Source organism: Pelodiscus sinensis, chromosome 5 (assembly GCF_052426305.1).
Source record: "Pelodiscus sinensis isolate ZL-2025 chromosome 5, ASM5242630v1, whole genome shotgun sequence".
NCBI classification, from domain to species: Eukaryota; Metazoa; Chordata; order Testudines; family Trionychidae; genus Pelodiscus; species Pelodiscus sinensis.
The window spans coordinates 14,869,555-14,896,788 of record NC_143056.1 but is presented as its reverse complement, the minus strand read 5'-3'; the positions used below and the strand labels follow the sequence as shown (position 1 = coordinate 14,896,788).

The following is a 27,234-nucleotide window of genomic DNA, read 5'->3' as shown; positions in this document are numbered from 1 at the left end:
GTTTTGTGCAGTGTGAATGTGTGTATGCCTGTTTGTGAATACTCCCTTTGTGATGTTTTCCCATCTCTTGTTGGATGTGGGAGAATGATTACCTGAGTCCCTGACTACAATCCTAATTCCAAGGGGTGGAGATTTCTTTAAAGCAAAGATCCATCTTGCCCTGATGCATGCTCATTATTCCATTGGAATTATGTCACTCGCCAAGACACCCCCTTTGTTCAGTGAATGATGTTATGAAACAATAGTTAATCAGTATTGGAAAGCCGAGGCTTGCTTTATAGTCACTGTCTTTGATGTCTTTGGTAGTTCATGTAAGGATCTGCCTCTATTTTGCTTTGATTGACAAGCCCCTTTCTATAAATTTGAGCAATTAAGCAGCCCAGTAGCAGCTGCTAAGGAGATCTGCTAAGAGCAAACCCGATACCGACTGCTGAGCAGGTCTCCTGCCATTCACTCTGACATTCTGAAATACCATCTGCAATTTAAAACGGCACAGGCAGATTTGTATCCAGCAAGTTAGGTAAGTGTACTTCTGTGTTTGCTGTATGTCACTGCTGCAGCTCAGGATTAAACCAGGTCTTGCTAAGGTGAGAGGGAGTAAATGTTCAATTTGTACTGAAATTTATGGTCAAATATCATTATTTAAACAAATAAGGAGTTTTAGGTTTTCTTTACATGAAAAATACAAGCTTAGCTCATACATTCAGTATGTGCACACCAAAACCTGCATATCTGCATATGTGTGTGTACACACTGACATATGTAATATCATGCACTGATGTTAAATTTTGGAAAGGCATCCCAAACTAAGCAGTTAGGTCAAGTTTCTATTTAATCTGCCAAATCATCTACTGGTGTAAATAGATATGGGTCAATTGGCTTCAGTTGACACTGATTTGTACTAGGTAAGCATCTGGCTCTGAGGAGGCTGTGCTATTTTCTGTACAGATGGCTATATTCCTGAGATTAAATTTCAGTACCTGGGGTTTTTACAAGGAACACTTTATATGAAATAAAAGTTTCAAAGGTACAGTATGACTATAATGGTCTAGGCCAGCAGTTCTCAAACTTTTTGGCCAGTGGCTCACCTGCTCCTTTCTGTAGACCGCCAGCCAACCACCCATGATGAAAAAATGGGTGCTGAAGGGGATAGGAGTGAAGGGTCTGGCTTGACAGGTAGGGTGCAGGAGTGGGCTGGAGGTAGGGAAATTGGGGCAGGAGGTAGGGAGCAGAGGATAGGTAGGGTGCAGGAGCGGGCTGAGGATAGGGGGGATTCAAGGGAGAAGGAGGGTGCAAGAGTGGGGTTTGGTTGCAGGGTCTTGGCAGGAAGAGGGTGCATGAGGAGGATGGGGGAGCATGTATCTGGCTCTGAGCCTCCTGTTGCTTCCAGGCACTGCTTCCTGCTGCTCCCATTGGCTGTGATTCTGGCCAATGGGAGCAGCTTCCAGGCAAGCTGTTTCCTGTGCTGCTGTTCCCCCAGCTGGGGGAAGAGGGAGCAGCAGTGCGTGGAATTGCTTCCTTCCCTCTCAAGCCAGATCTGGTCTGTGAGGCTCCCCCACCTGGCAGTGGGAAGCCAGTGCTGGCACTGCAACCTCGCAGGGGGAGGCCACGGGGCTGGAGTGCCAGTGCAGGCTCCATGCTGTGGTGGGGGGGGGGCAAGTCTCAAGCCCGAGGCTCACCGAGTGCCATCTCCTCTCTCCTGCTCGCTCCTGGATGCACACAGGAAGTGGATGACTTGGGGACAGTGCCAGCACTGCTGATATTGCCTCCACACTCAGAACTAAATATGCTAGCTCCTCTGGGGCTCATCCTGTCTCACAGCCTCCCATATGTCTCCTATTGGCCGCGGGGTGCAGCATGAAGCTCCGTCACGTGGTCCTAGGCTCCCTGCCTGTCCTGATTCTGGCCGGCTGTGTCAGCGCACTCAAAGCCTCCAACGCCAACCTGCGCACGTTCATTGGCTGCGCGGTGCGTGAGTTCACCTTCCTGGCTAAGAAACCCGGCTGTAAGGGGATGCGCATCACCACGGATGCCTGCTGGGGGCGCTGTGAGACGTGGGAGGTGAGCAATACCTGAGGGGCGCCTGGAGGGGGCAGAGGGGTGGCCTAAGGAGCTAGCTTTTCACCAGTGTTCCTCCACCCACTTACCATTGTGGGCCACATATGCAGCTCTCTGTCTGTGTGTTATGTAGGTCGCATCCATACAATCCATTTACACTCCCTTATGGCCCTGAGTATGTCACATGAGTACAGCTGTGTGCTGATTGGGCTGCAAGCGGGCTGTGGGTTGAGAGCCAGGGCTGTAAATGGTACCAGTTTTGGGGTCACTATTTTTTCCCCCAAATGGAGATCAGTAAGTGGTTCAGGAAACAGCTTATGGTTCTCCCCTATCACCGGGGAGGTTGGTCTCATGAAGCCCCCATGAATGATGACTCAGGAGATCTGCATTTGACTCCTGTTTCTGCCACAGATTTCCTATGTGGTCATGGGCTAGTTGCTTAATCCAGCTGTGCCTGGGTTCCTTGATGATAAAACAAGGCTATTCCCCTTCTCTCTGTCTTTCCCTGTCTGCCTGTCTTTACTAGGTGTTTGTAGAGCACCTCTCATGGTGGACTGTTGTCTCAGCTGGGCCTTGATGAACTGTAGGGATGTTAAATATCAATGAATTAACTAGTCGAGTAACCTCACGAATTTTTATTGGTTAGTTGAATATTCTATAGTCCCGGGGTCTGGAGCCAGCAGCCAATGTGCTCTGGTTCCACGCCTGAGGAGCCCCCTGCTACTGTACGCTGCTGCCTCTATATCAGAGAAACCAGCATAGGGTGCCAAGCGGGAGCTGATCCACAAGGGGAGCCAGCTCCCCTGGTGGACTGGCTGCCTATTGCCCTGGGCTGCTGCCTCTTATAAAGAGGCAGCAGTGCAAGATGGCAGCAGTCCCCGTCTAGGGCAGGTCTGAGCTCCCAGATCCATCGCAAGCCAGGACTGAGCTGGGCTGTTGGCCAGCCTGCTAAAAAATATCCTGCGGGACAGGGGAGCAAATGTGTGCCGTCTATAGCATTAACCAATAAGCTTTTGCTTATCGGTTAATCAGTTAATCGACTACACTATTACATCCCCAATGCACTGTTGTAATGCACATAATAAATAACATAAGACCAGCCATACTGGGTCAGACCAAAGGTCCATCTATCCCAGTATCCTGGCTTCCAACAGTGGCCAATGCCAGGTGTCCCAGAGGGAATGAATAGGACAGGCAGTCATCAAGTGATCTCTCCCCTGTCGCCTATTTCCAGCCTGTGACAAACAGAGGTTAGGGAAACCATTGCTATCCATCCTGGCTCATAAGTATTAATGGCCCTAACTTCCATGAAGCTAGTGACAAGACTGTGCTTGGCACTCAATGAACCAGCATGAAGGCAAAGTCCTAGGTCTGGTGAATGATGGTCAAAACACAAGGGACAGTGATTGGCCAATTTTAACCATTGTTCAGGAGAAACCCCCACAACCTGTGGTAATAGGTATGAAGTGCTTATCTCTGACTCTCCTTATGCAATTTGAAAGCCATGTGTGGCTTGACCACTGAGGGGAAAGAGCCCTTTATGACTTTACCAAAAGAAAATTCCTTTGAGATTAAAAAGGGGCCCTGGGTAATATATTTCGTTCCAAACGGCACATCCCAAAAGGGAATGTCTTTCTAATTTGTAAATTGCAGCCTGGGATAAAAGTGAGGTAGTTCTGTTCTGGATGGGGGCTGGGAGTGAGTGGATGAGAGAGCAAGTCTACACACGTTAAAGATCAACCTCATGACTCACTTTAGCTTGCTGTAATGTAAACGTTTAATGGGCTGGCTCCTGATGTTTTTAATCAATGAAAATCTTATTTAATGTCAGTGGGTTTTGCTGACTAAAGCAGGGGGACTCATTCTGCAGATAACTGACAGGAGAAGAAACCAATTTTTGAGTTTTGGTTCAGACTTTCCTACTCCTTTTATTGCCTGGGGGCAAGGAGGCTGGACCTCTGCTACCAGTCCCACGTGAAATAAACTGATGTGGATGAAGGGATGCGTGTGGGGGTTCCTCCTTCTACAGCCAAAGGAGCCTTTGAACACCAGATGAACCTTGTCACCTAGCTCCAGCAGTTCCCACTGATCCCCGGAGAAGCCAGATACTGAAGTGGCCACTAGAGAAGAGTTAAGCTAAATTCATTAAGTTCCTGGCCCTCCTGTTACTAGAGTTCCAGGTTGTGTTGTATGAGGGACTTCTGAAACACATGGGCTACGTCTAGACTGGCATGATTTTCCGCAAATGTTTTTAACGGAAAAGTTTTTCCGTTAAAAGCATTTGCGGAAAAGAGCGCCTAGATTGGCACAGACTCTTTTCCGCCATTTTTGCCATCAGGGCTTTTTTGCGCAAAACAATACCACGTTGTCTACGCTGGCCCTCTTGTGCAAAAGCATTTGCACAAGAGGGCTTTTGCCCAAATGGGAGCAGCATAGTATTTCTGCAAAAACACTGACAATCTTACATGAGATCATCAATGTTCTTGCGGAAATTCAAGCGGCCAGTGTGGACAGCTGGCAAGTTTTTCTGCAAAAGCAGCTGCTTTTGCAGAAAAACTTGCCAGTCTACATGCAGCCATGGAGTCTGTGGTCAGTCTGCCAGGACACCTGGGACTCTCCTGCCTGCCAGACACATGGCAAGCCCTTTTCACAGCCACAGAGGGGAAAGTGACCACAAATTAAACTACTTCTGTGCTCTACTAGCTGAGGCTGTTTCCCGCTGCAGGGGGCAGAAAAATCCAGAGGAGTCCAGCTGGCTCCCTCATATTTCTCTACCCTCCATTCTCCCCCATCCACTCTTTCAAACTTCTTGTGAGGAGAAAAGAGGGATCATGCTGCGGAGATGTAGCTTCCTATCTCCACGCGCAGGCACAGGCTGCCCACCACTTGCAAGCTGCAGCTGGGCTCAGTACAAGGGGAGCCAGACCCAGCATTAGCACTGTTAAGAAAATGGAGGTTGGGGTTGTTTTGGATTTTCAGTGACATTCAAAACAATTTTTTTTCCCCAAACCTGGAAAATAAATCTATTTGGAAATGGCTCTGTAGTGGTCTGTAGCTATTGTATTACAGCTGCCTCGTGCCCTGTTTTCCTTCTGGGCTGGACCAGACTACACCTCCCATGATGCACCATGGTTTCCCTTCTTGCTGAGCCTCAGCAATGCATCATGGGAGTCCCATTGCTGCAGTGCTTCAGGGACTATATAGGTTGGCTGGAGAGCCTCGTCCATAGAGGAGATTGTGCAGCATCCATACAACAGCTCCTCCCACACAGCATTGTGGTGGCAATTATGATTTTTTTTTTTTTGGTATTTGGATTTTTTGATGACAAGTCCACATATCCACAGAAAGCAGTATCATGTTTTGTGCAAAGTTTCACTTAGTTGAAACCCCAATATTCTATCAATAAAACAGTTTTGGGAGAAAAGGTTTTGGCTAGTCCTAGCCAGTACATAACATTTCAAAAGGACTTGTTGTGAAATGATCATAAACAAAAAAGTGAACTGGTCTAGTGCGGAACTGGGACCCATACCACAGTCAGCCTAAGAATAATTTTTAGACAGTCTCTATGGGACTGGGCCTACAAACCAATTGCCCCTTCTTCTGTGATTAACCCCATGGAAGTAACCAGGACTGTGGAGGTGACTTGGGGTTGCGGGATCTAGCCCCAGGGCTATTCGTGCCTGCTCAAAGCTGTCCTGAATTCCTCTTGCCTTTCATAGACTCATAGAACACTAGAACGGGAACGGACCTTGAGAGGTCAAGTCCAGTCCCCTGCCCTCCCGGCAGGACCAAGCATCATCTAGATCGAGGGTTGGCAAAATATGGCCTGAGGGCTGGATCTGGCCCACTTTGCTGCTGGATCCAGCCTCAGCCAGGCTCCCTGCCTGCTCCGCCCCAGCACACCACTCAGAAAAGCTGGCTGCAGGGTCATGTGCATCTGTGAACGCAACAATCCCGGGGAAAGGGCTGGAGAGGTCTTGTGGGAGCTGCTCCTGCCCCCAACACAATGTCCAGCTCCCATTGGCCAATTTCTGTGCAATGGGAGCTGCTTGTTTGAAGAACAGGCACCGTGCCAAGTACTCCTCCCCACCTCTCCTCAGGCTTCAGAGCAGCACACATGGTCCCTGCTGCTCTGAGCAGCCTGCAGGAGCATGGAGGGTTGGAAGCCTGACTTCGAACATTCTGGGCTACTGGCTGGAGTTGCTCAGGTAAGCATCTCCTGGCCAGAGCCTGCATCTGGCACCTGAGCCCCTCCCTCTCCCAACCCTTTTGGCCCCCCTCTTTCACTCCTACCTCACATAATCCAATCCCCTCCTGTACCCAGTCCCCTTCCCAGACCCTACTCCCTCAGCCACTTGTCTCTGGTCACAACCCCCTCTTGCCCTAGGTCACAACCTAAACCCTTGCACCCTGTCCTGTACTCCAGTCCCCTGCCCCTGGTCACAACCCCCTCCTTCACCCTAAATCCTTCCCAGATCCTACACTCACTCCTACACCCGCAAGCTCCCTTCTGCACCCAACCTCCATCCCAGACCCCACACCTCCTCCACTAATATCATAAAAGAGTGCGGCCCTTGACCCCTTTTGGAGTGGCTCAGCATAAAAAATTATTGCTCACCCCTGATCTAGCTCATCTCTGACAAATGATCTTTTGTCTGACATCAGCATTTCCCCCCCAACTAACAGAAACCAGTGCTGGATCCCCCGTACATCGACGCGCACCATCGAGTCTGCACCTACAATGAGACTAAGCTGATTACGGTGAAGCTGCCGAGTTGTGCTGCCGCTGTGGATCCTTCCTACACGTACCCTGTGGCCATACGGTGTGACTGTGGGGTTTGTTCCACTGCCACTACTGAATGTGAGACGGTCTAAGTCCCCTGTCACCTGCTGGACAGCTGCTCTAGGCATCATGGGCCAAACTCTGTCTTGCTGCACACACCGTGTAACTGCAGGGTTGTGGGTGGTGTAAATCAGAATGGAATTTAACCCTATGGCCAGAATGCTTCTAATCAATGACCCTTCTGTACAGTAGAGGCATAAAGTTCTCCTGTCTGCCAGTTGTTTAAAGATCTGTTAGATGTAGTAATGTAATAAGGAGCCTCACAGCAACATATCAGATGGGAAGTACCAATACCATTTGTCTTAGCCACAGGTATTTCACAGTATGAGAACTTGCCTTATGCTTAAAAGGCACATTTAATAAGAAGTCATAGATGTGTTGAAATTGACAAAAAGAGCATTAAGGGCTTAAGAACAATGAATTTGTACATTTCAGGTTTTATGTCTCCCAGCCTTGAGCCCTGAAAACAAACATACTCAATAGAATCCCCTCAACTCTCATTAGGCAGTTTCTCTTCCCATTTACATGGGTGTAAACCAGGAATAACGACAGCAAGGAACATGGAATTATAAGGCTTTAAGACCATTCTGAATGAGACCAGAACTGGGTTCCAAAACATCTGTAATATAAATGCAGTAATGCTAAGAAAATGGCATCATATTGATCCTCTTGCAGCAAAGCCCAAAAGCACTTGCTTAATCACTTTATGTAATAAGGGTGGAGTTTCAAACATGCTTCAAGTTAGCATGTTTTACTGTACATGAAATCTTATGCAAAAGCCAACCCAGAAGAAAAATCCTGAAAAAAAGAAAAAGCACTTCAAATCTGCAAGACGAAATGAATCATTTTGACCCATGCTGGTTCTGCTTGGGAAGAGGACCCAAACTGATTTAATGTAAATCAAACAGGCTCTCCACGGCCTGAGAGTCTCTCTTGATGATCCCTCCCAGTTTGTCAAGATGGTTCCAACCACAGGCCCAAAGGGGACTTTTGTGCCACATTGTTTCTAAGGACACCTGTTCTGTGGGAGGATGCACATACTATGAGCTGGAGTAATACAAGTAGGGTGCTCATCATTAGTGCTTTAGAATTGTGCCTCTGATGCCTAGCTAACATTGCCACAATAAATGTGATATGCCTTAGTGCAGGAGTTTCAATCAGCTACAAAGTCCATTGCAAAAATGTTTCTAAGCACAATCCAAAAGTGCTTAGGGATCCCACTGATCAAAACGTGAGGAGGAGGCATGTCCTAGTGGCTAGTATACCCCAACAGTGCCCTGACTTGCTTCATAAGTGTCCCGTGGTTGGCAAAGAGGATTTGGTGTCTTCTATTCCTGAATGGTTTCATCCTACAAAAAAGGTTGGTTTGGATTTTTGTGAGAATGAGAACTTGGCCCATTGAAAACAACTTTCCAACATAGTGGTGATAGGCTTTTGGAACTGATGACTGTCAAACTTGTAGTTTCCTCACCTGGACCCTGAATAGTGATTGAAAATTAGGCAAATCAAACAGCCTTGTTGCCTAGTTAGATTTCCTTCTGGTCCTAAGAATGCATTGCTTAAAACCACCAAGGAGGCTTGCTTGAAGTTTCATCTGCCCTTTGAAACATATCTTTTCATTTAAGCTGTAATTTATTAAACGCTGTAATTTTGTGTCTGTTGAACTGTAAAAGTTGCTTGCCACTTGTGTAGGAATCATGATTGATGTGCATAACTGTGCCCTGCAGATCCCTTGAATACGCCGATTGCTGCCCTGAGTGATAGCGTAGGAGCAGTGTTCTGCTGTCCAGGATCTTAACTGCCTTTAAACAATTCTGCAATTTGTCTCAGTGTGCAAGTCACATTTCTCCAGTCATGTAAATGCCATTGCTCATATCATGAGCAACTTGCCCATTTCCCTGAGTCCTTAATAAAGCTGAATTCCTACTATGAAAGCCATTTGAGACGTGTTTCCATTTCATGGTTAACTAAGCTGCAGCAAACTGTTCTGGATACCTGTTAAAATTAAACTCTGTGAAGCTCAAATTTGCATCATTTGCCTGGCCTTTTACCATGAGCCTGATTGTTCTGTAGGGGTATGTCTACACTACCACCCTAGTTTGAACTAGGGTGGTTAATGTAGTCATACGAACTTGCAAATGAAGCCCGGGATTTGAATTTCCTGGGCTTCATTTGCATGTTGCCGGGCGCCGCCATTTTTAAATGTCCGCTAGTGCAGACTCCGTGCCCACAGCTACACGCGGCACAAACTAGATAGTTCGGATTAGGCTTCCTATCCTAATGTACGTGGAACGAGGCGTACGGATAGTTCAGAATAGGAAGCCTAATCCGAACTATCTAGTTCGTGCCGCATGTAGCCGCGGGCACGGAGTCTGCAATAGCGGACATTTAAAAATGGCGGCGCCCGGCAACATGCAAATGAAGCCCGGGAAATTCAAATCCCAGGCTTCATTTGCAAGTTCGTATGACTACATTAACCACCCTAGTTCGAACTAGGGTGGTAGCGTAGACATATCCTAGCTGGTAGTCATAGGGTTAGGACTGAGGTTTGAGAGGGGTGATGTGCACTTCAGAGCCAACAGAGTATTAAGACTTTTCCCAAATGCGGCAGTGAGTAACATAGGGAAGCATAAGGATAAGACAGTGTCTAGGAGGAGCTATTGTGTACTATGACTGAACGTTCTGACTGAAGAGGGGGCCAGGCGGCTCGGGCGATGGAAGAGGAAGAGTGGGAAGAGCTAAGTGATTAGGACCAAACTAAGATGTTTAGATGTTTCCAAAGGAAATAACAAAAACAAGTGAAGAAACTGAATGACTGGGAGGAATAAGGTGAAAGACTGAAGCCACCGATTCATTTCCTATGAACTCCTCTGAACTTTCATTGGTTAATAGTGGGCACTGTTAGTCTGTGATGGTACCCTTGAGATGGCAGGTGCTATTGCTTATTCCCCATTCAGTTGACTCTGGAGATCATCGAGTTGGCAGTATCATAATCATCATGTAAGGGGCTAAACTCAACATTGGTGTGAACAAGCATACATCTGGGGTTTGCTTTGGGAGTCTTTATTCATGCAAGTTCCCATTGATGTAGTCCTTGGGAGCTGGCATCTGAAGTTGAGCTGAGGAAAGATCCTTTCATGCCAGGGCTGAATTTGGTCCTAGGCACACTCTCTCGTAAGGGATTGTTTTGATGGCGAGGATGGTAATTAAGACTACAGTTGCAGTTATATAAATTCTTCAGTAGTCTTTAGTGCAATATAGACTATTTGCACATGGGTCTTGTCTAATGTTGCTGCATTGCAGTGGTTTAATTGTTTGCAGTGGTTTAATGGCGGTTAAATGCAGCGTATGCCCTGTGTAATATTGGATCTGTAATCCCATACAACCTTGGAGAGAAAAATGAAGGATAACAAGTATGTGGAAAAGGGCAAACACATGACTTTGTGATAGTCACCGCTCATTGGGGAAGGCCATACATATGGCAATAACTTTCCAAAGCTCAGCTGAAAAATGCATCTTTGACAGTAGCCATGGCAGCCAAAATGCTCAACAAAGTTCACTCCAACTCATCTGATGAAGTGGGTTTACCCACGAAAGCTCACGATTCTTTACCTTTCTTCATCTCTAAGGTGCCACAGGATTACTCATTGTCAACAAAGTTCAGCTACTTTTTGTTCAGTGGGTGGAATCTATTTGCCAACTTGGGCTTTATTTTCTTTGTGGCAGACTGACAAGGGCTTATGGGTCAGCCAGGTCCACTAAAGCTAGAGGTGAAATTTGCAAATGAGGGTCCACTCAAGTCTTCATCTATTCAAGGTTGGTCAAGTGATGTCCCCTCTGTGGGTGCACACTGGTTACCACCTTCCATCCGAGATTATCCACTGGAGCTGGTTAGAGATTTTCAAAATTAGAAATTGTGACCAAACAGAAGACTAAAGTTTCATGAAAGTTTAATCTGCCTCTTTGCTCAGCTCCACTTTCTGCAGTGCAATCCCAAAATATAACTGCCTTGGAATAGCTAAGGTGGCTGGAGGCAGGACTTCCCGGGTGAGGGTCCCAAGCCTGCGATGAGCAGGAGATCAGGCGAGGTGATCACAATGATCCCTCTAAACCTTGAAAGCTATGAAGGAAACGTTTGACAAGAAAGGCAGCATCTTTTTTTAGCACATTTTCGTAACTTTCCTTTGCAGGAGAGTGATCAGATTCTTGTTTCCAGACCAGCACAGATGGGCTGTCTTACCTGCTATACTTTTAATATTTCACTTCTTTTCCTCCCCTCCCCTTGTTCAGGAGGAAGGTTATGTAACTAATCATCTTTCTTGTCATCGATAAGCTTTTTGTTGGAGGCTTTTTATTACCCACTAGTTAGAGTTGTCAGTGAGTTGCAGGAAACTGACATTTGTGTTAGAGTTATTAATAGCTGCTGTACTGGGAGTAGTCGCGCTGTCTGTTTGCCTGCTTTAAGCTGGCTTCTTTCCAAAATGCCATTAATATTCACTCACACACACAGACACACATGCACACCCTCTGTATGTTGTTTAGGTCAAGTGAAAAAATGCCATTAATGTTCTCTCACACATACACACCTTCTGTATACTGTTTAGGTCACGTGAAAATCTGTTTTTCACTAACCTGCTTTAGAAATGCATTACTTTCAGCTAGCGAAATGGAGCCATAAACGTGCACTTTTCTTGGGCGTGGTGCTTACTTGTGACAATCCCAGTGCCTTGTGAATACAAGACACCACTTAGAAATCTGGGCCCTTCAGGGCTGATGAAAGCCAGCCATTAGACCCTATGGGATCTCTGCCAAAGGAGTGTATGAAGCCATCTCCTCGTGACTTTACTTCCATTCTCTTCGGTCAGGGTTAGAACATCAGAATGGTCCAGCTGGCCCAGTATTCTGTCTTCTGACAGTGGCCAGTTCTTCAGAGAGAATGAACAGAACAGAGTAATTATCAGGTGATTCATCCCATGTCATCTAGTCCAGCTCCTGGCTTAGCTGGAGTCAGGTAAACCTCTATGTTGCCCCTTGTTTCAAATGTGCCAGGCTGACAGGGTACAGTGCGAGAGGCTGTGGGTTGCAGTGCCTGTTGGAAGTAACACCAGATGTTTTTGCAATAACACCAGATGTTTTTGCAGTTCTGTTTACTCGCAATATCCTGCAAACCAGAGGTGTTCAAAGTGTGTTTCAGCCTGGGTAAATAATATAGAGGCACTGGACAGTTACTGAGTCCCTCTCCAAATGAGGCCATCAAAAGACATAGTTTATTTTAACTGGATAACTGTATTACTATGTACAAGATATTAATGAATTGTTATAATACACACTAATTACATGTTTAAAAGAAAGTAAACCAAAGCATACAGAATTCCGGTTTTTAAATAGAAACTGAACATTGTTAAACATTTGCATAAGAAAAATATGACTGCTAACATGCACTTGCTTGGTTTCAAGTTATTTTTTTTAATTTGAATTTTCAAACTGGGTCTGCATCCAGAAAGGCTATGACACCATCATATCTGCGTAACACTAAAACTGTGTTTGAACCAGACCCTCTACAGAATGCTTTTAGGAAGAAATGTTAGCAGACACAGAAATTCTTGCATGAAGAAAAATAAATGCCTCAATTCTTAACCTGCTGTCTTCCCAGAAATTGGCTTATAATATGATAGAGCCAGAGGGAATGGTAGTTTTTGCTTCACAAGCAGATGAGTATGTTTCCATCATGAACAAATGTCACTGCAAAACATTTTCACTATTGTTTTTGACATTGCTGAAGTATTCAGGAAAAAAAAAGGAACGGAAACTCCTTTGTCTATTGTGTTCTTGAGTCTCAGGTTTCAGTGGAATGCTTTTATTTAACAACTGCGTCAACAAACTAACGGAAAGATCTGAATTCAATTACCTTTATGCTAAAAAATCTTAAATGTTTTGTCTCCTTGTCACTCGCTCTGTCTAGTCTATTTCCACTTTGATGCCTACAAGGTTCAGAAGGTGAGGGGAGGCCACATCATGGTCTGACTGTTAAGTAAAATGCCTACGTTGCACAGAAGTAGAAGCAGCATATAGTGTACGGGCTGCTACCTTCTATAATGAAAAACAAGCTGCGTCCGTGCTAGGGTGTCTAGCTATACATGTCAGGATGGGGTGGGGAATGCCAACAGCATCCTACTGTCAGAGTTTTCCCACGGTGAGGGAGGGCTCTAGCAGCGGAGAGCTGGCAGGCCCTTTTTCCCCTGCCAGAGCCTTTTCCCTCTGCTGGAGTCTTTTCCTGGGGCAGGGAAAGGCTCCAGCAGTGGGGAGGCAGAGGAACATTATGATGCCAACACGGCATTGTGGAAAGGGAGGTGTAATGCTGGCAGACCCCACTTGTCTGTGTGTGGAATCGAACCGGGGACCTCTTGAGCTTACAGCTTGAGCAAAAAGACATCTGGCTGTTAGCTAAGGCTGTAGAGCAGACTCAGCCTTCCCTCTGTGAGCAGTCTCTGCCACTGAATGGGTCAGTGCACCATGCTCAGGTGTGGGTATTACAGAGGCATAGTTTGGGTATGTAGAGATCCCCAAAGGGTACAGACCTGGGCACATCCTCACAGGTTTCAGGCATGTCTTTACTCTGTCTCATGGCCTATGCGTCTCTTTATCCCTGTGATGTACTCAACTCACTGCTGAAAAAAGTGTGCGGTGAGGAACCTTCTGGAAAGCAGAACGTTTGCTGGGGTTCCACCAGGCTGGCCAGAGATGCAAGTGCCGTGGGCATGACAGTTTTATAACCAGTCTCGTGACATGCTTCGCCCACAACCATTGCTCCACCCCTCCGGACCACCTCACGCGAGAAGGGGAGATCAACTCCCTTTGCCACAGAAATTGGCTTTCCCAGGGCCCCTTCTCCCAGAAGCACTTCTGAAATGTGTGGGGGTTTTAAAAGAATGTTTTAAAAATTTTAGGAAGTCTGGGCTCAGGCAGCCCTCCAGTCATGGCTGCATTCACTACAGCGGCTCCACAAATGGGAGGGCTTGCAACACTGGTTCAGCCATTCCCAGTTTAAGACAAACATCGCGGGACTGCGGAATTTGTGCTGAGAGCCAACATCACAGCCCTACTATAAATATAGTCAGTGACTCTAAAAACAACCATTCCTACAGTCTCCAGGTAAGGATTTCTACCTGTTTCTCATTGCATTGTTGGATACATTTTGAGACCTGGAGATCACAGGTCAGTGACAATACCTATAAATCAACCTTGAATCAAAGCGAAAGTGAATCAATGATGAGTTTTACAAGTAGCCCAAGTTGCAACCTGGCAAACCAAGTACACAAGTAAGGTGGGAGCCTGCCCAGTAACACCTCACAGGCGGAAGTGAAACCAGTCAATCCAGTTTCAGCCTCTGAAAAATATGCCACTTACTTCCCCTTGAAAAACATTGTTAGGACAATGACTTTTACAATGGTCTTCAACAGGGATTGGATCCCACCACTAAAGCAGAGCCCCAAACGTTGAACTAAAGAACTAAGGCCCAGATCCTGAGGAGGAGTATAACGCCCACGAAAAAAAGCAGGAGTAGGAGCTTAAATACCTTGAAGGACCTGGGCTGTAGTCTCATGGGGTGTGTCTACACTGCAATTAGACACTTGCAGCTTGCCCGTGCCAGGTGACTCAGGCTCACAGGGCTGAGGCTGAGGGTCCGTTTAACTGAAGTGTAAACTTCTGGGCCTGGGTTGTGACCAGGCCTGCCAATGGGGGGGAGGGGGAAGGAGGAGGAGGAGTGAAGGGGGCAGTTGCCCCAGGGCCCAGCAATTCAAAAAGGCCTGAGACTGGCTGATGCTATTGTGGCAGTTGCCAAAGCCCTGGGCCTTTTAAATCACTACTGGAGCACTGCGCCACATACTCTGGGTGGCTCTGAGAGGTGGGGGGCCTGCCCCTTCATCCAAGGCCCCACCCTTTCTGGGAATGTGGAGTCAGGTGCTCCCCACTCCCGTCTTGCCTAGAAGCCCTTAGAGACTGTCAGTGACCTTGGCTGTGACCCTCCCACCTCGTGAGGTCCTAGTGCCCAGGCACAAGCCTAAGCCCAGAAGTCTACACTGCAACTGAACAGCCCCTTAGGCCAAGCACGAGTCTGCTGTCATGGGCTGGACACAGATGCCTAGTTACAGTGTGGACATATCCTTAGGTAATCTTCTGCAGAACAGTTGCAGAGGGATGCACGTGACACACACTGCACAGTGCGTTATACTAAGTTATGGACCATCGTCCTTCACATACCTGACAATTTCATCAGTGAAGACTTTATGGGCCCAGTTGACATAACCCAGATAAAACAACCCACTGAAGTCGAGCCCATCAAATTTCAGTGAGATCTTTCCCTGGGCACGGTTGGCTTGGGTCTTAGCTGCCCACTGACACAAAGGTCAGTTCTCAGTTTCTTTCCAGTTCATGAAGCACTGAGAATGAGAGAGGAAACTGCATGCAGTAAGTTAGAAAGTAAGTCTTTGTCTTTGCTGCCCAGAGGGGCAGAGGTCCAGACTACAACTAGTAAAAAATGTTTCATTGAACCATTTTTTTCAATGAAAAACAATTATTTGTCTTTTTGACTGAATCTTTTTTTAACAATTTTCATTTTGGTCAGATTTTATGGATTTTGATGAAAAGTCAGAAACTATTTCCCACTTTACAATAATTTCTATTTTTGGCTTTTAAAACATCCAGTGTTTGGTTTTTGAAAAACAAAATCTGTTACCCCAAACCTGATTTTTTAAAACCAAAGTAGTTTTAGAAAACTGAAAATTGTTTGCAAGATTAAAAAAAATGAAATTTTAACAACGAAAAAATATTTGGCATTATCCAACCAGTTCTAGTAAAGATGCACGTCTTCTTAAGAAACAGCTTTTAAATTCTGGACATGTAAGTAGGTCAAGAACAGTCTGCTCAATGCATAGGCAACACTGATTAACCTAAAATAGTTGCAGCTATCATGGGGAAATCAGGCTACATCTATACAGTAAATAATCTTCAGAGTGTCACTCAATGTGATATGGGCAGTTGTATTAAATAAAAATCCAAAACCTCATGAGAAGGTCACTGGAGTATCCTTGGATCAAATTCAACCCCAGTGCGATTAGAACAGATGATGGAATTGGCTCAATCTATCTGCTCAAAGAATTGACAGCCTTAATAAAGAAGACAGAATATGGGGGAGAGTTTTCAAATACGCTCAGCTTTGGCCTAATTCAACTCCTATTGAAGTTTGCCATTGATGTCACTAGGAGCAGAGTTAGGCCAATCAGGAGCACTTTTGAAAATCCCATACTTGACTTTAGTTACTAGAGGATTTAGCTGGAGACTGCACAGCTGTCTGTGTGTGGTAGGAGGGGTTCTTTCAAGGGGCAGTAATTACCAGCAGCATCTTATAATATTAAAACAGAACTTCAAAACTCAAGTGGCCTTGTGCTGATTTATGCCCATTTATGTAATGTTTGCATGGCTTGGAATATTAAAGCTAGATTTGTTAGCTCTTTTTCTGTTTCTAGTAAGTTTCATGCTGTTGCTCCTATCCCCACCGTAGAAGTCAGATAGGTTTACCTTTACCCCCAAGATTCAGAAATGTTTAATTGTCACTAAAAACAAATACTGAAAGCATTTCTATCCATAGCAGCTGTTGAATTCTCCCTGCCTTTAAAAAAAACCTTACTTTTGGGGGCCCAGATTTACTGTTTGTTGTCTTTGCACTGTGACTTTACAATTCTGCTCCAGAAGACAATAATGAAACTTGCTATTTGCCCAAAATACTTCACACTTCTGCTGCATTTGTTACCTAGCTGGCTTTTCTATGCATTTTGACTATGCATACTCATGTCCATGCATATTTAATTACAGAATCTTTTGTGGTAAGCATGGAGGTTGCAAACCAGCATCACTGAAATCAGTGGAAATCTTTCCACTGACTTCAGTGGCTCCTCATTCCCCCCAGAAAAATATTTCATTTGTTACAGATTTTTTCCCCTTCCTTTTTACATGGTCAAATACATCTAAAAACTGCCTTTGATCTAGATTATTTTGAGCTCACTTCCTGGTAGAACAGATGCAGCTCCCCTCCTAATGCAATGCAACTAAAGAAAATTCAGGCATTTACAGCTTTTGGAAGCACATGAAACATGATAGAAATCCCCTGAGCCAGGGGATGAAGGACGGAGCACGTGCAGCGAGGCACATGTAAACTACTGACTTATACAACAAATAGCATTTGTGTCACTGAGAGCACAGGCTGCATTACTTTTGTGCTGCAGTGCAAATGTGCTTTCAAACCAACCTGGTTTACCATGGAAAGAATCAGTGACAATTCAGTTAAGTTTTGGGCTGGTATATTCTAAGAACAAACCTAGGAACAAGGAGGCACCTCTTCCCTCTTTTAGCAAAAAGGTGTGAAAGGGGCCAAGAGTGACATCGCTATAACACAAGACTATTATCCCATCCAGCAAGGAGCGAATCCACACCAAGAAGTTGCCCTAGCCACTGCCACTGGTGTTAACACTAGTGAAGTTACACCAGCAATAGCCAGCCTTGTAACAGCTAGGAACCACAGCTTGCACCAGGGTAGCTGAACTTAGTTTCAAGCAGGAGGTAAGCTGCTCCAATGCACTTGGTGGTTATAGCCTATAGTAGGGGTGTACACTGAAAGAACTATGCTGCTGTTCACTACCAGTGCTTGAAAGCCCCAATGTAGACAGGGAACAAGAATTTCATTTGGTGGCTAGTGACTTTGGCCCCAGAAATCAAAACACCCAATCTAAGAGGATCCTGATTCTCAGAGGTGAGAGTAATTTGCTTTGTTTTTTCTGGGTAGCAGGCAAAGGATGTGGTTTTGCCCTGCCTCCCCCGCTTCACTTCTCTTGCTTGGAGTTTGGAGATGTTTTGTGGGACCGTTTGGGTGCAGTAGGTTGATGGAGCACTGTGCCACGTGGGCATCTGAATAGGATGTGGGCGTAGAAACATAGAATACTAGAACTGGGAGAGACCTCGAGAGGTCATCAAGACCTTATTGATGACACTGAGTGCTGGACTAGGCAAAACATGATAAAAAACATGTTGTTTCTTGTTCTTTACAAGTCACGTGGCAACTGTGGTGATAGATATTTAAAAGACAAGAACAATGAGAGGCATGTATGCTCACTAGCTAGAACCTACAGGGCAAAAGGGAGACACACAGAGGCTCTGTGGAACCCATGCACTACAAGACCTTAGTGACTATTTTCTTCCACTATTTAATCTGCGGAAGTGGGTCTGGCCCACGAAAGCTCATCATCTAATAAACCATCTTGTTAGTCTTTAAAGTGCTACATAGTCCTGTATTTTGTTTTAGTACCTGTAGTCAGAGAGATCCAAAAGTTGCCTAAAGGAGCAAAATGACCAGTTCAAACAGTTTTGAAAACCTCAGCTTTAGTTTTCCAGTCCGGGACACGGCCCAGGCTGTTGTTTCCTGTTTTACAGACTTAAGAATGGTGGCATGCTAACAGCGCCAAGCTTAACACAGTTCGTTGCTCAGGGCAGCTTGATTCCAGTGAAAATAATAATAAAGTCAAAATCTTTCTTCCAAACTAATTAGAAAAGCTCTTGAATTTTAATAGGCTAAAGGAGTTTCTCAAGTAGACAGACAAGCCTTCCCTATCCATGGGAATATGTATATTTTATCAGTGTGTATATATATATAAAATTAAAATCAACTCTTGATAGAATATGTAGGTTTTAAAAAGGCCCAGGTTAGAATTTAGCATGTTCCTTTGTAAGAGCTGAAAGCATTTTAAAAGATAATAGGTTATTAACAAAAGTAGGTCTGTCAGAAAGGGCTTTGACATCAATTGAGAGAAACTCTTATCATTGTCAAATAATTTCTTGGAGTAGTTTTTATTCTTTACTTACTGTAATAAGCTTTAAAACAACATTTGCCTTCATTATGAATTCAGGGTTTGAATTCCAGTGGACACTGAAGGTAGTGGGCACCTTAACATTAGGTTGCGGGTCTCCAGCCTTTTAGCAGGCAAATGTTTATTGATGCTTGAAAAACAATGCAACATTTCTGTTCGATTCCATGTTTGTGCTTTTGAACCACTAGTGTTGTCACAACAACTCTGGGACTAATCTTTGCTCATTGGTTCATACTCCATCTGCTGGCTCCGCAGCAGAAAAGCACAAGGACTGTAGGCAGAATTTCAAAGGTCATCCTTAACTCTGCCCAACAATATTTGGAAAGGGCATCAGCTTGTGCCTCTAAAGCTCACATTTACCCATGCAATTTAAGTTCCTTTCTGTCATGACCCCCTATGCTTTATGAAAGTTGGCTTACGAATATGAATATGCATAACTCAAGATGCTTTATGCAAAATGAATCATGTAACAGATCAATTTTACAGTTGCTGTCTGCTGAATCTGTACATCCTATTTTTGTGCATGTATCACTCTTGTATGTGAAGTTAGAAAAATGAAGCGTGAATCTGGTTTCTATTCTAAATGTGTTAATGAGGACCATACTTTAGGATCTTGGAGGCTTGGTACTCAAACCAACAACCCGTGAATGGTCTTGTTTGTCTTGTAAGCTGTAACTGTGGTTGGTGCTAGAAAGCTACATGACCATACCACCTGGTACTGGAATCCATCTTGAATCTAGTACTTTTCCATGGGGAGGGGAAAACTGAAGAACAGGTTCCCACCCTGGAGGAAAGTTTATTTAAGGAATGAAAAGCAATCAGGCATCTGTCTTCAGCTGGCCTTTGTAACTGCCTCACCTACCCTAACATGAAGAAAACTGACAACAAAGGACTCTAAAGAACTCTGAAGAAAGCTGTAGATCCAGACCAGAGTAAAGATGAATTCTGAAGCATTTTACCTGATATAAGAACTGTTCAGGGTAGGAATTTACATGTAACAAGTTTCTTAGTATATTAGAATTAGCTGGCATCTTTTGTTTATTTTAACTTAGTAATTTACTTTGAACTGTCTGTTTTCACTTACAATCACTTAAATTCTACTTTTTATACGTAATAAACACACTTTTGTTTATCAAGCCCAGTGTAAATAATTGTTACGTCAGGGGAAGCAACCACTGTGCATATCTCTCTTTCATTGATAAAGGGGACTGGCCTTATGAGCTTTCTCTGTGTAAAACTTTTACACAGAATAAGAAGGATTTATTTGGGGTTTTGGTCCCTTTTTTGGGTTAGGTTCCTGGGTGCTGTCAATGGGCCTTATAACTGAGCCCTCCTGGAGCTGAACTGGTTCAGTGTCTGTGTTGCTCTGCAGGGGGGCAGTGACCCCAATTCTGTGCCTTGGCTGGGGGTCACCAGAGCTTCTGGCCCATCAGGACAGGGTGGTGGGGAATCCCAGTGGACAGGAAGGCAGATGTCAGTGGCTTGATCAGCACATCAGAGGACAATCCCAAAAGGATTTCTGTGATCCAACCCGTCATACTTCCCTCAAAAATACATAGTGAGTTTCACAGCTGGGAAGTTACTATTAGAAGTGCCAGTTTGGGCATAGCAATATGTGCACTCAAAAATCTAGGGAGTGGGGTCAATTAAAGAAGCCTTCTGAAAATTTGGCCTTGTAGGACTTATATAAACTATGGTACATTTAAAACATTTTTTTCTAATGGCAGGGAATTAAAAAAAATACATGGAATCCAGGGGCCCTTTCTAAGTGGCGTGTAACCCCTCGAGGGCAGCTCAAGTTTTGGTCAAAAGCAGCTTAAATGCATCTAGTTAATTCACAGTTCTAGCACGTTGCAAAACTGATTTACTTAACTTTGTAAGCGCAACAAAAGTCTTGCTTTGCATTAATGAAAACATTTTTTCTTGAATAATAATATTCCTCCATCTGCTTTCTCTACTATGCAATGATTTGTACAGAGATCTGTTTTAATATATTAAGATATTAGCATTTTAGTTTCTATTATCACAGTATTTAGTTTCCCAAAATTACTGTAACTGGTCATTTAATTTCTGATATAACATGCCTATCATAGGTCAAACCATGTGTATTTGCTGTCACCAGTGATATTAAGCTGCACCCAAACCCCATCCTTCAATTATCTGTGGCTTCCTCATAGAAGCATGATGAGAATGATATATTGCACTTTTTCAATTGACTTATTATTTTATGATAAGCTTATATGCCAATCTAGAGTTTTATTTACTCTTCTGTTTACAGAAGCTATAACATTATCTGGTAGATCCATCCTTCAGGCATGTATTGCAATTCAAGTGAAAGAGATTTGCCCCTAGTCTTCCTTAACCAGAGACTCATATGTACCTGTATGCTGTCTAACAGCTCAATTGGTGGGGAACAGAATAAGAGTGCCATTTTCCTTTGAAATCAGTGGCAAATCTCAGTGGAGCCCGATTGAAGTCTGAACCCTTGACATGATGTCCTTTGAAATAAATTGGCGGGCCGGGGGTAGCTTTTGTTCCTTTCATGGAGGGTCGGGTCAGACGTTAAGTCAATAAAATGATCCCCAAATGGTTCTGCTCCTAGTTTTCCTGCTGCTCTTCGGAACCCAGAGAAGCCCCTGCCAAATACACTAGTGGGCAGCCCAGCTGCACTAGGAAATTGACATGTTTATCAGGCTGAAATGCAAACCACAGCGCCTTTCCTACAGAAGGATGTCAGTGGCATCATCGTCGGGTTTGCTTTCTAGACTTTCCCAAACTTTCTGTCAACCTATTCTAAGACATCCCCTTTGACAGGATGGAACAAGATCCAGGCTGTTCACTAGGGCTATACGCCCCAGGTGTAAGGTGCTCACCAGATTTTCTTCGTTTTCGGCTAGGTGGGTGCACAGTGACCTAATGTTTGTCACGCTCCGCCATGCAATAATTAAGGTGAAGATGATGTCACGGGGTATTTAAATTAAAAATCAGGGACAGATCATGGGCAATACACAAAAATCCACAGACACCGGTGACCCCGCAGGGACCAACAATCAGAGTGCTGCTAGAAACTAACCTCAGGCATCTGCTCTGTCCCCCCTGCTGCTCCATTCTTGGGGGGAGGCTCATTCAACCCCAGCTGCTGCTCTGCCAGTCTTGGGGCTGAGCGCTGGCCACTGCTATGGTGGCTCAAGAGCAACGGCTGACCAGCTGTTCCAGTGGACTAGCGGGTTGCTGCTTCAGTGACCTTGGACCCATCCACTGGCTAGCTGCTCCAGCAGCCATGGGGCTGATCAGTGGCCACTGCTCTACCCCCCACCCCCCGCTGCTCCTGCAGCAGGGCTTAACAGCTGCAGTGGAGCTGGCTTAACTCTGGCCCTTGCATCAGCCCTGTGGCTGCTGCTCTGGTGTCCCTGGGGCTGATAGCTACTCCAGCCCTACCTTGGAAGACATCCTGGTGGGCCCGGAAAGTCCTGAAATCCATGACCTCCATGACAGAACTGTATCCTTAGTAATAATAACGCGAAAGGCACTTGTTCACTGATTACCAGGGCTAAATGCCCCTGGTGTCTCCGAGATACTGGGTGACCTGTACGGATGTAAATGTTTTGGGGGTCTGATCCTGCACCTATTGGAGCCAAAGGCCAAGCGTAAGTTAGTATCAGTAAGATCATGAGCCCTTGGATTCAGGCTCTTGAATTCTAGGGAGTTGCATTTACTAAAACAGAAATTGCCTCGTTTACTCTTAAGTTACAGCCAGTATGTTCTTGCTATGCACTTCCCACTGATTTCAATGTGAACTGTGCAGCTGGAATCCAGAGCAAAGCTATCAAAAATAACAGCAATGATAAATATCTAGGTAATAAAGAATACTGTCATCATCACCGCAGCCAATGGGAGTTTTTGCCTTTGAGTGCACTCAACACGGGATTGGGCCTTGTATCTATGGTGTTGCTTACATTGGGCCAAATGCCACAGTCTTTACTCAAAATCCCACTGAACTCAGTGGGAGTTTTGCTGAGGAAGGAGTGTAGGATTGGTTCCCTAATCTCTCGTTAATGGCAGAGGCTTTCTAGCTGCTCTTTTGTAGACTCAGGCATGGTACAGTACACCCAAAGAGGAGACTTCCCCAAAATGGGTGAGTAACTTACCACCTAGGCTAGCACTTGCTGGTGGGAGAGGGTGCAGTTCATACTAGGGCAATGCATACTAGGGCTGGAAACACTGACTTTGGAAGTAGCTTTTTTTGGGGAGTTACTTTATAGGTCTAGAAACATGGATTTGCTGGCATTTGAATTGTATGCCTTGGAGAGGTACAATCGGAAATGAAATCCATAACAAGACAGCTACCTGGGTCTTTCTAAGGCACTTGTCGGCAGATGTAAGTAATAAGACACCCTCACAATTCACCTCCGAGTATCTGTGGTAAAACAGCATCTTACTGTGATGTGCAAAACAACAGGCTCCCAGGAGAAGCCTTAGCAAAAAGGTACACTTTATTCAACAGCCCAGAGTGCTTATTGTCAGCTTTTATTCCCTCGAGGTTCAGGCTTCCTGTCTCCGGCCTACATGCTGCAAGCATATCATCTTGTCTATTGTCTGAAACAAAGTTCCTGAGTAGCATACCCACACTATACCTTCACTGATATTTGCAATAATGGACACGGAAGACACCGACAAAGTGGTGAATAGCAGAGAGAGAACTACAGTAAATAGACATGGTTAAAAGTCGACTCAGAATGAATAACTTGACACAAACTCTTTTCTAAAATCCTGTTTCAACTAAGGCAACTGGATCATTATAAAGCACTTCAAATCAATGTGACTTTGGCTTATTTGTTTTTGTTTTCATCTGCTGGGTGAAATGTGGCAATGCAACCAATCTACAGACTAAATTTATAATACGGCAACGCACCACCTCTCTGGTTCTGCCTGCCTATTACAAGATTTTCTGGTGATATGATTACTTTGTTTCTGTAAATTGATGCTATGGTTTTTCACTTCTACTGTTCTGCCTCACCCAGCTGCTGAAAACCTCCTGACCCTGCGTGGACACTTTTCTGTATAAAATAGAATTATTTGTTATTTCTTGTAGTACAAAGAACATTCCTTCAATCTGGAGGTAAATGTTGATCCATTTTGATGGCTCGGTGCTGTAACATACTGACAGAGTTAAATGATTGGGAATTGGAGTCACTAAGGCTTTGCCTTCATATCATTTTAAACAAACAAAAGTAGATCCTGAAATCTGTGAGTATCTTATAAAAAAAGTAATTTGAGAGTATATCCTATATATAATGTATATGATTACATATTAAATTACTAATGATCTTTCTGTGCTTTTGATTCATTCATATTCAATTCCTAAGTATTATAAATTTATATGTTTGGTCAAGCCTTCCTTAAGGCCACAAATGACATTTTTTTGGTTGTATTACAGTGTCTTTAAAGTTTTCAATGCAGCACGTTGACCTGATTCAGAGTCAGCCATTAGCCGACATCCTGTTTTGTCTTGGCTCAGTGCATTCGAGCATCGTGTGGGAAGCACACACGCTCTACAGGTTGAGGAAAGCAAATAGACACTAGCTGGCTAACATGTGACAGCCGGAGGTTTCACAGAATGGAGGAATCCTATGTGGTTTACCAGGACTCCTTTCTGGTCATGTGCCCCGTTTCAGTTTGGGTGTGATGCTCGCTGCCGTTCTAACCTGGGGGGTTTAGTTGAACAGTAGCACTGTGTTGCTTTGCTTTTCAAGTGGCCTCATACAACCGTACAGCAGCGGCGGCACTTCACGCAGCGTTTCTTCTTTTTCTTAGGGTGGAAAATGGTGAGTATTGCTTCATCGAAGACTGTTTTAAGGCCTTTCTGCGTCAGGGCCGAACATTCCAAATAACACTGTGCTCCAATCTTAAACAGAGAGAGAGAAAGGGGTCATGAATACACAGTTTGGAGAAGATGACACTAGCACATGTTTATGAGCCATGATTCTGCTGCCCTCAGGTGCCTGTAACTCCCAGATATAGAGTGAGCCATGCCTTTAACAGGGACTCAATCCCAGCTCTGCCTTGTACCTGGCTTCCTCTCTGGCTGTGTCTAGACTGCAGGGTTTTTTAGAAAAAAAGCAGCCTTTTTTCGAAAAAACTTCACCTGCGTCTAGACTACAGTCGCGTTCTTTCAAAATTAAATCAAAAGAACGCGGCTTTTCTTTCGACGGCGGTACTCCTCATTTTATTATGAGGAAGAACGCCTTTTTTTGAAAGCGCTCTTTCAAAAAAAGGCGTTCTTGAATGCAAACAGGGCTTTTTCAAAAGAGAGCATCCAGACTGCTTGGGTGCTCTCTTTCAAAAAAGCGGCTTGTTTTTTCGAAAGTACTGATTGTAGTCTAGACGCTTTTTTTCGAAAGAGGCTTTTTCGAAAGTACCTTTTGAAAAAGCCTCTTTCGAAAGAGGCTTGCAGTCTAGACGTAGCCTCTGGGACTACCACCAGGCCTTGTGGGACAGGAATTGAGAATAGATGCCAGGGCATTGTCTCAGTGCAGAGGGAGAAGAGGAGAGAGCAACAGTCTGCTGGTGGGGTTGACCAGGAAGACGAAGTACCATGTAGGCCAGCGGAGCATTTGTAGGAGCTCCACTGAACAGAAAAGATGCTAGATCTCAGTGTTTCCAGGAGGCATTGGCTCAGGTGCTTCCTGGCAGCATGGTTGAGTCGTCACTTAACATAACTATCCTTAGCTCCCCTTCCATGCTTTTAGGCCTGTCAAACTCCATAGAGCTGGAGCTCTTGTGGAGGTGCTTCTACAGGGTCAGGGTGATTGCGGGAACAATGCCAATGAGTTAAATATACCCTCCCTGTTCTGTGGGCAGTGGCGTCCCACCTTTCATACGCTGAGTGGACCATGCACCTCCCCGCGGAAATACATTTAGATAAATGCAATTCCTCTGCTTGGCCTTTTAGAGCCATCTGACTAAATAGCAATGTAAGCAACGTGTCTGAATGCTGCTGGCGTTGGCAGGTGTGAATATTTCATGTTCTTTTCTCCATCCTGTCTCCTAACCCAGAGCGGTAACACCTTATAAATGGAAAAGACGATCCCCAAAACAGAAGTCTATGGGCCTGAATCTCCTTTGCAGCAAGGCCCCTGCATGTAGCTGTGTCAAATGGCCTTCAGCAGGTAAATGAGAATCAGGTTGGATGTGCTTGTGTGGGAGTAAATAAGGGTACGTCTGGACTGCGTGGCTCTTTCGGGATACTGGAAGTAGCAATGCTGAAATAGCAATGCCGTGTCTTTAAAAGCGCCCGCTATTTCCCGAAATAGCCGGTGCGCTATTTCAGCATCCCTGTAACTCTCATTCCATGAAAGTTAAGGGATTTGTCAGAATAGTGCCTTATTTTGAAATTCGGCTCTGTGTAGACAATGCCAAATTTTAAAATAAGCTCTTTCGATTTGTGTAGTGCAAATTGCGTAGCTTATTCTGACAGAAGGGTGCTGTCTAGAGGCACCCTAAGAGAGGAATTTGTCACAACATGATTAGCCCATGTAGCACCAGAGAAAATATATTCCAGCTTGTTATTTTAGACAAGATTTTATATCCATCTCCTACATATGGCCGTTGGCTAAAAAGCAGGATCTAAACACACTGAAACTTTGGGAGAGCTCCCATCCAGATGAGAACTTTCCAGGTCATTCTCATCACTGCAGGCTACATGCAGCTTCTGTAGGTTGAGATTCATATATTTTTTGCAGTGTTGAATGTTACTCTGCGAAACGCAGATATAAATTTTCTCCCAGGAGAACTAGCTATTGCCTTTATAGGCTAATTTAAATGAATAACACCCACAGTGTACAGTTTCACATGACGTATAAAATAATCTATTCTGTATCCATTTTGTTATGACCAAATAAGGTAAAACACTGCAGGAGATGATCCCAAACCAAACATAAAAACATTAGATGTTTCATTTCATTCAGATGTCTCATATGTGCAGTGTGCTTGTTATATATCAGAGATGTAATAGTGGGATTACAGAATAACCAATGTAAGACTAAAGACAGGCTTAAAGGTGCAAACACATTTCAGGTTTGGCTCTAGAATGTTTGAATTTGAGGTTGTAGGATAGGCCCAAGTTGAGTGAAACTGTAGGAAAAAATGAAACAATTGTATGTGATTGAAATACAGGCAGTCCCCGACTTACGCGGATCCGACTTATGTCGGATCCGCACTTACGAACGGGGCTTTCTCGCCCCAGAGCTCGCAGGCAGCGGTCCCGCCACCTCAACCTCCGGGGCGAGAAAAGCTGCTCCCGGTGCCCCTGGTCTGATGGGGACCGTCTCCAGCAGACCAGGGGCACCGGGAGCAAAGCCGCAGCAGCGGCAGGGTCCCGCGCTTCTGAGGCTTTGCTCTGGCAAAAAGCAAAGC

At 44.8% G+C, this 27,234-nt stretch overlaps 2 protein-coding genes across 2 annotated transcripts in view; one reads left to right on the top strand and one right to left on the bottom strand.

Moving 5' to 3' along the window:
• Positions 1 to 285: 285 nt before the first annotated feature.
• On the top strand, positions 286 to 8,981 carry GPHB5 (glycoprotein hormone subunit beta 5). Its single transcript, XM_006110761.5, has 3 exons — positions 286 to 520; positions 1,857 to 2,061; positions 6,745 to 8,981. The coding sequence occupies exons 2-3, from the start codon at positions 1,858 to 1,860 to the stop codon at positions 6,931 to 6,933; spliced, it is 393 nt and encodes a 130-aa protein (XP_006110823.3). The 5' UTR covers positions 286 to 520; position 1,857; the 3' UTR covers positions 6,934 to 8,981.
• Positions 8,982 to 12,149: 3,168 nt separating this feature from the next.
• The window catches only part of RHOJ (ras homolog family member J), a 90,444-nt gene continuing 75,359 nt past the window's right edge, over positions 12,150 to 27,234 (bottom strand). The window contains exon 5 of the mRNA XM_006110762.5: positions 12,150 to 24,724. Within this exon, the coding sequence (XP_006110824.3) occupies positions 24,578 to 24,724 (147 nt within the window). The 3' untranslated portion in view covers positions 12,150 to 24,577. The remainder of the gene's footprint in view (positions 24,725 to 27,234) is intronic.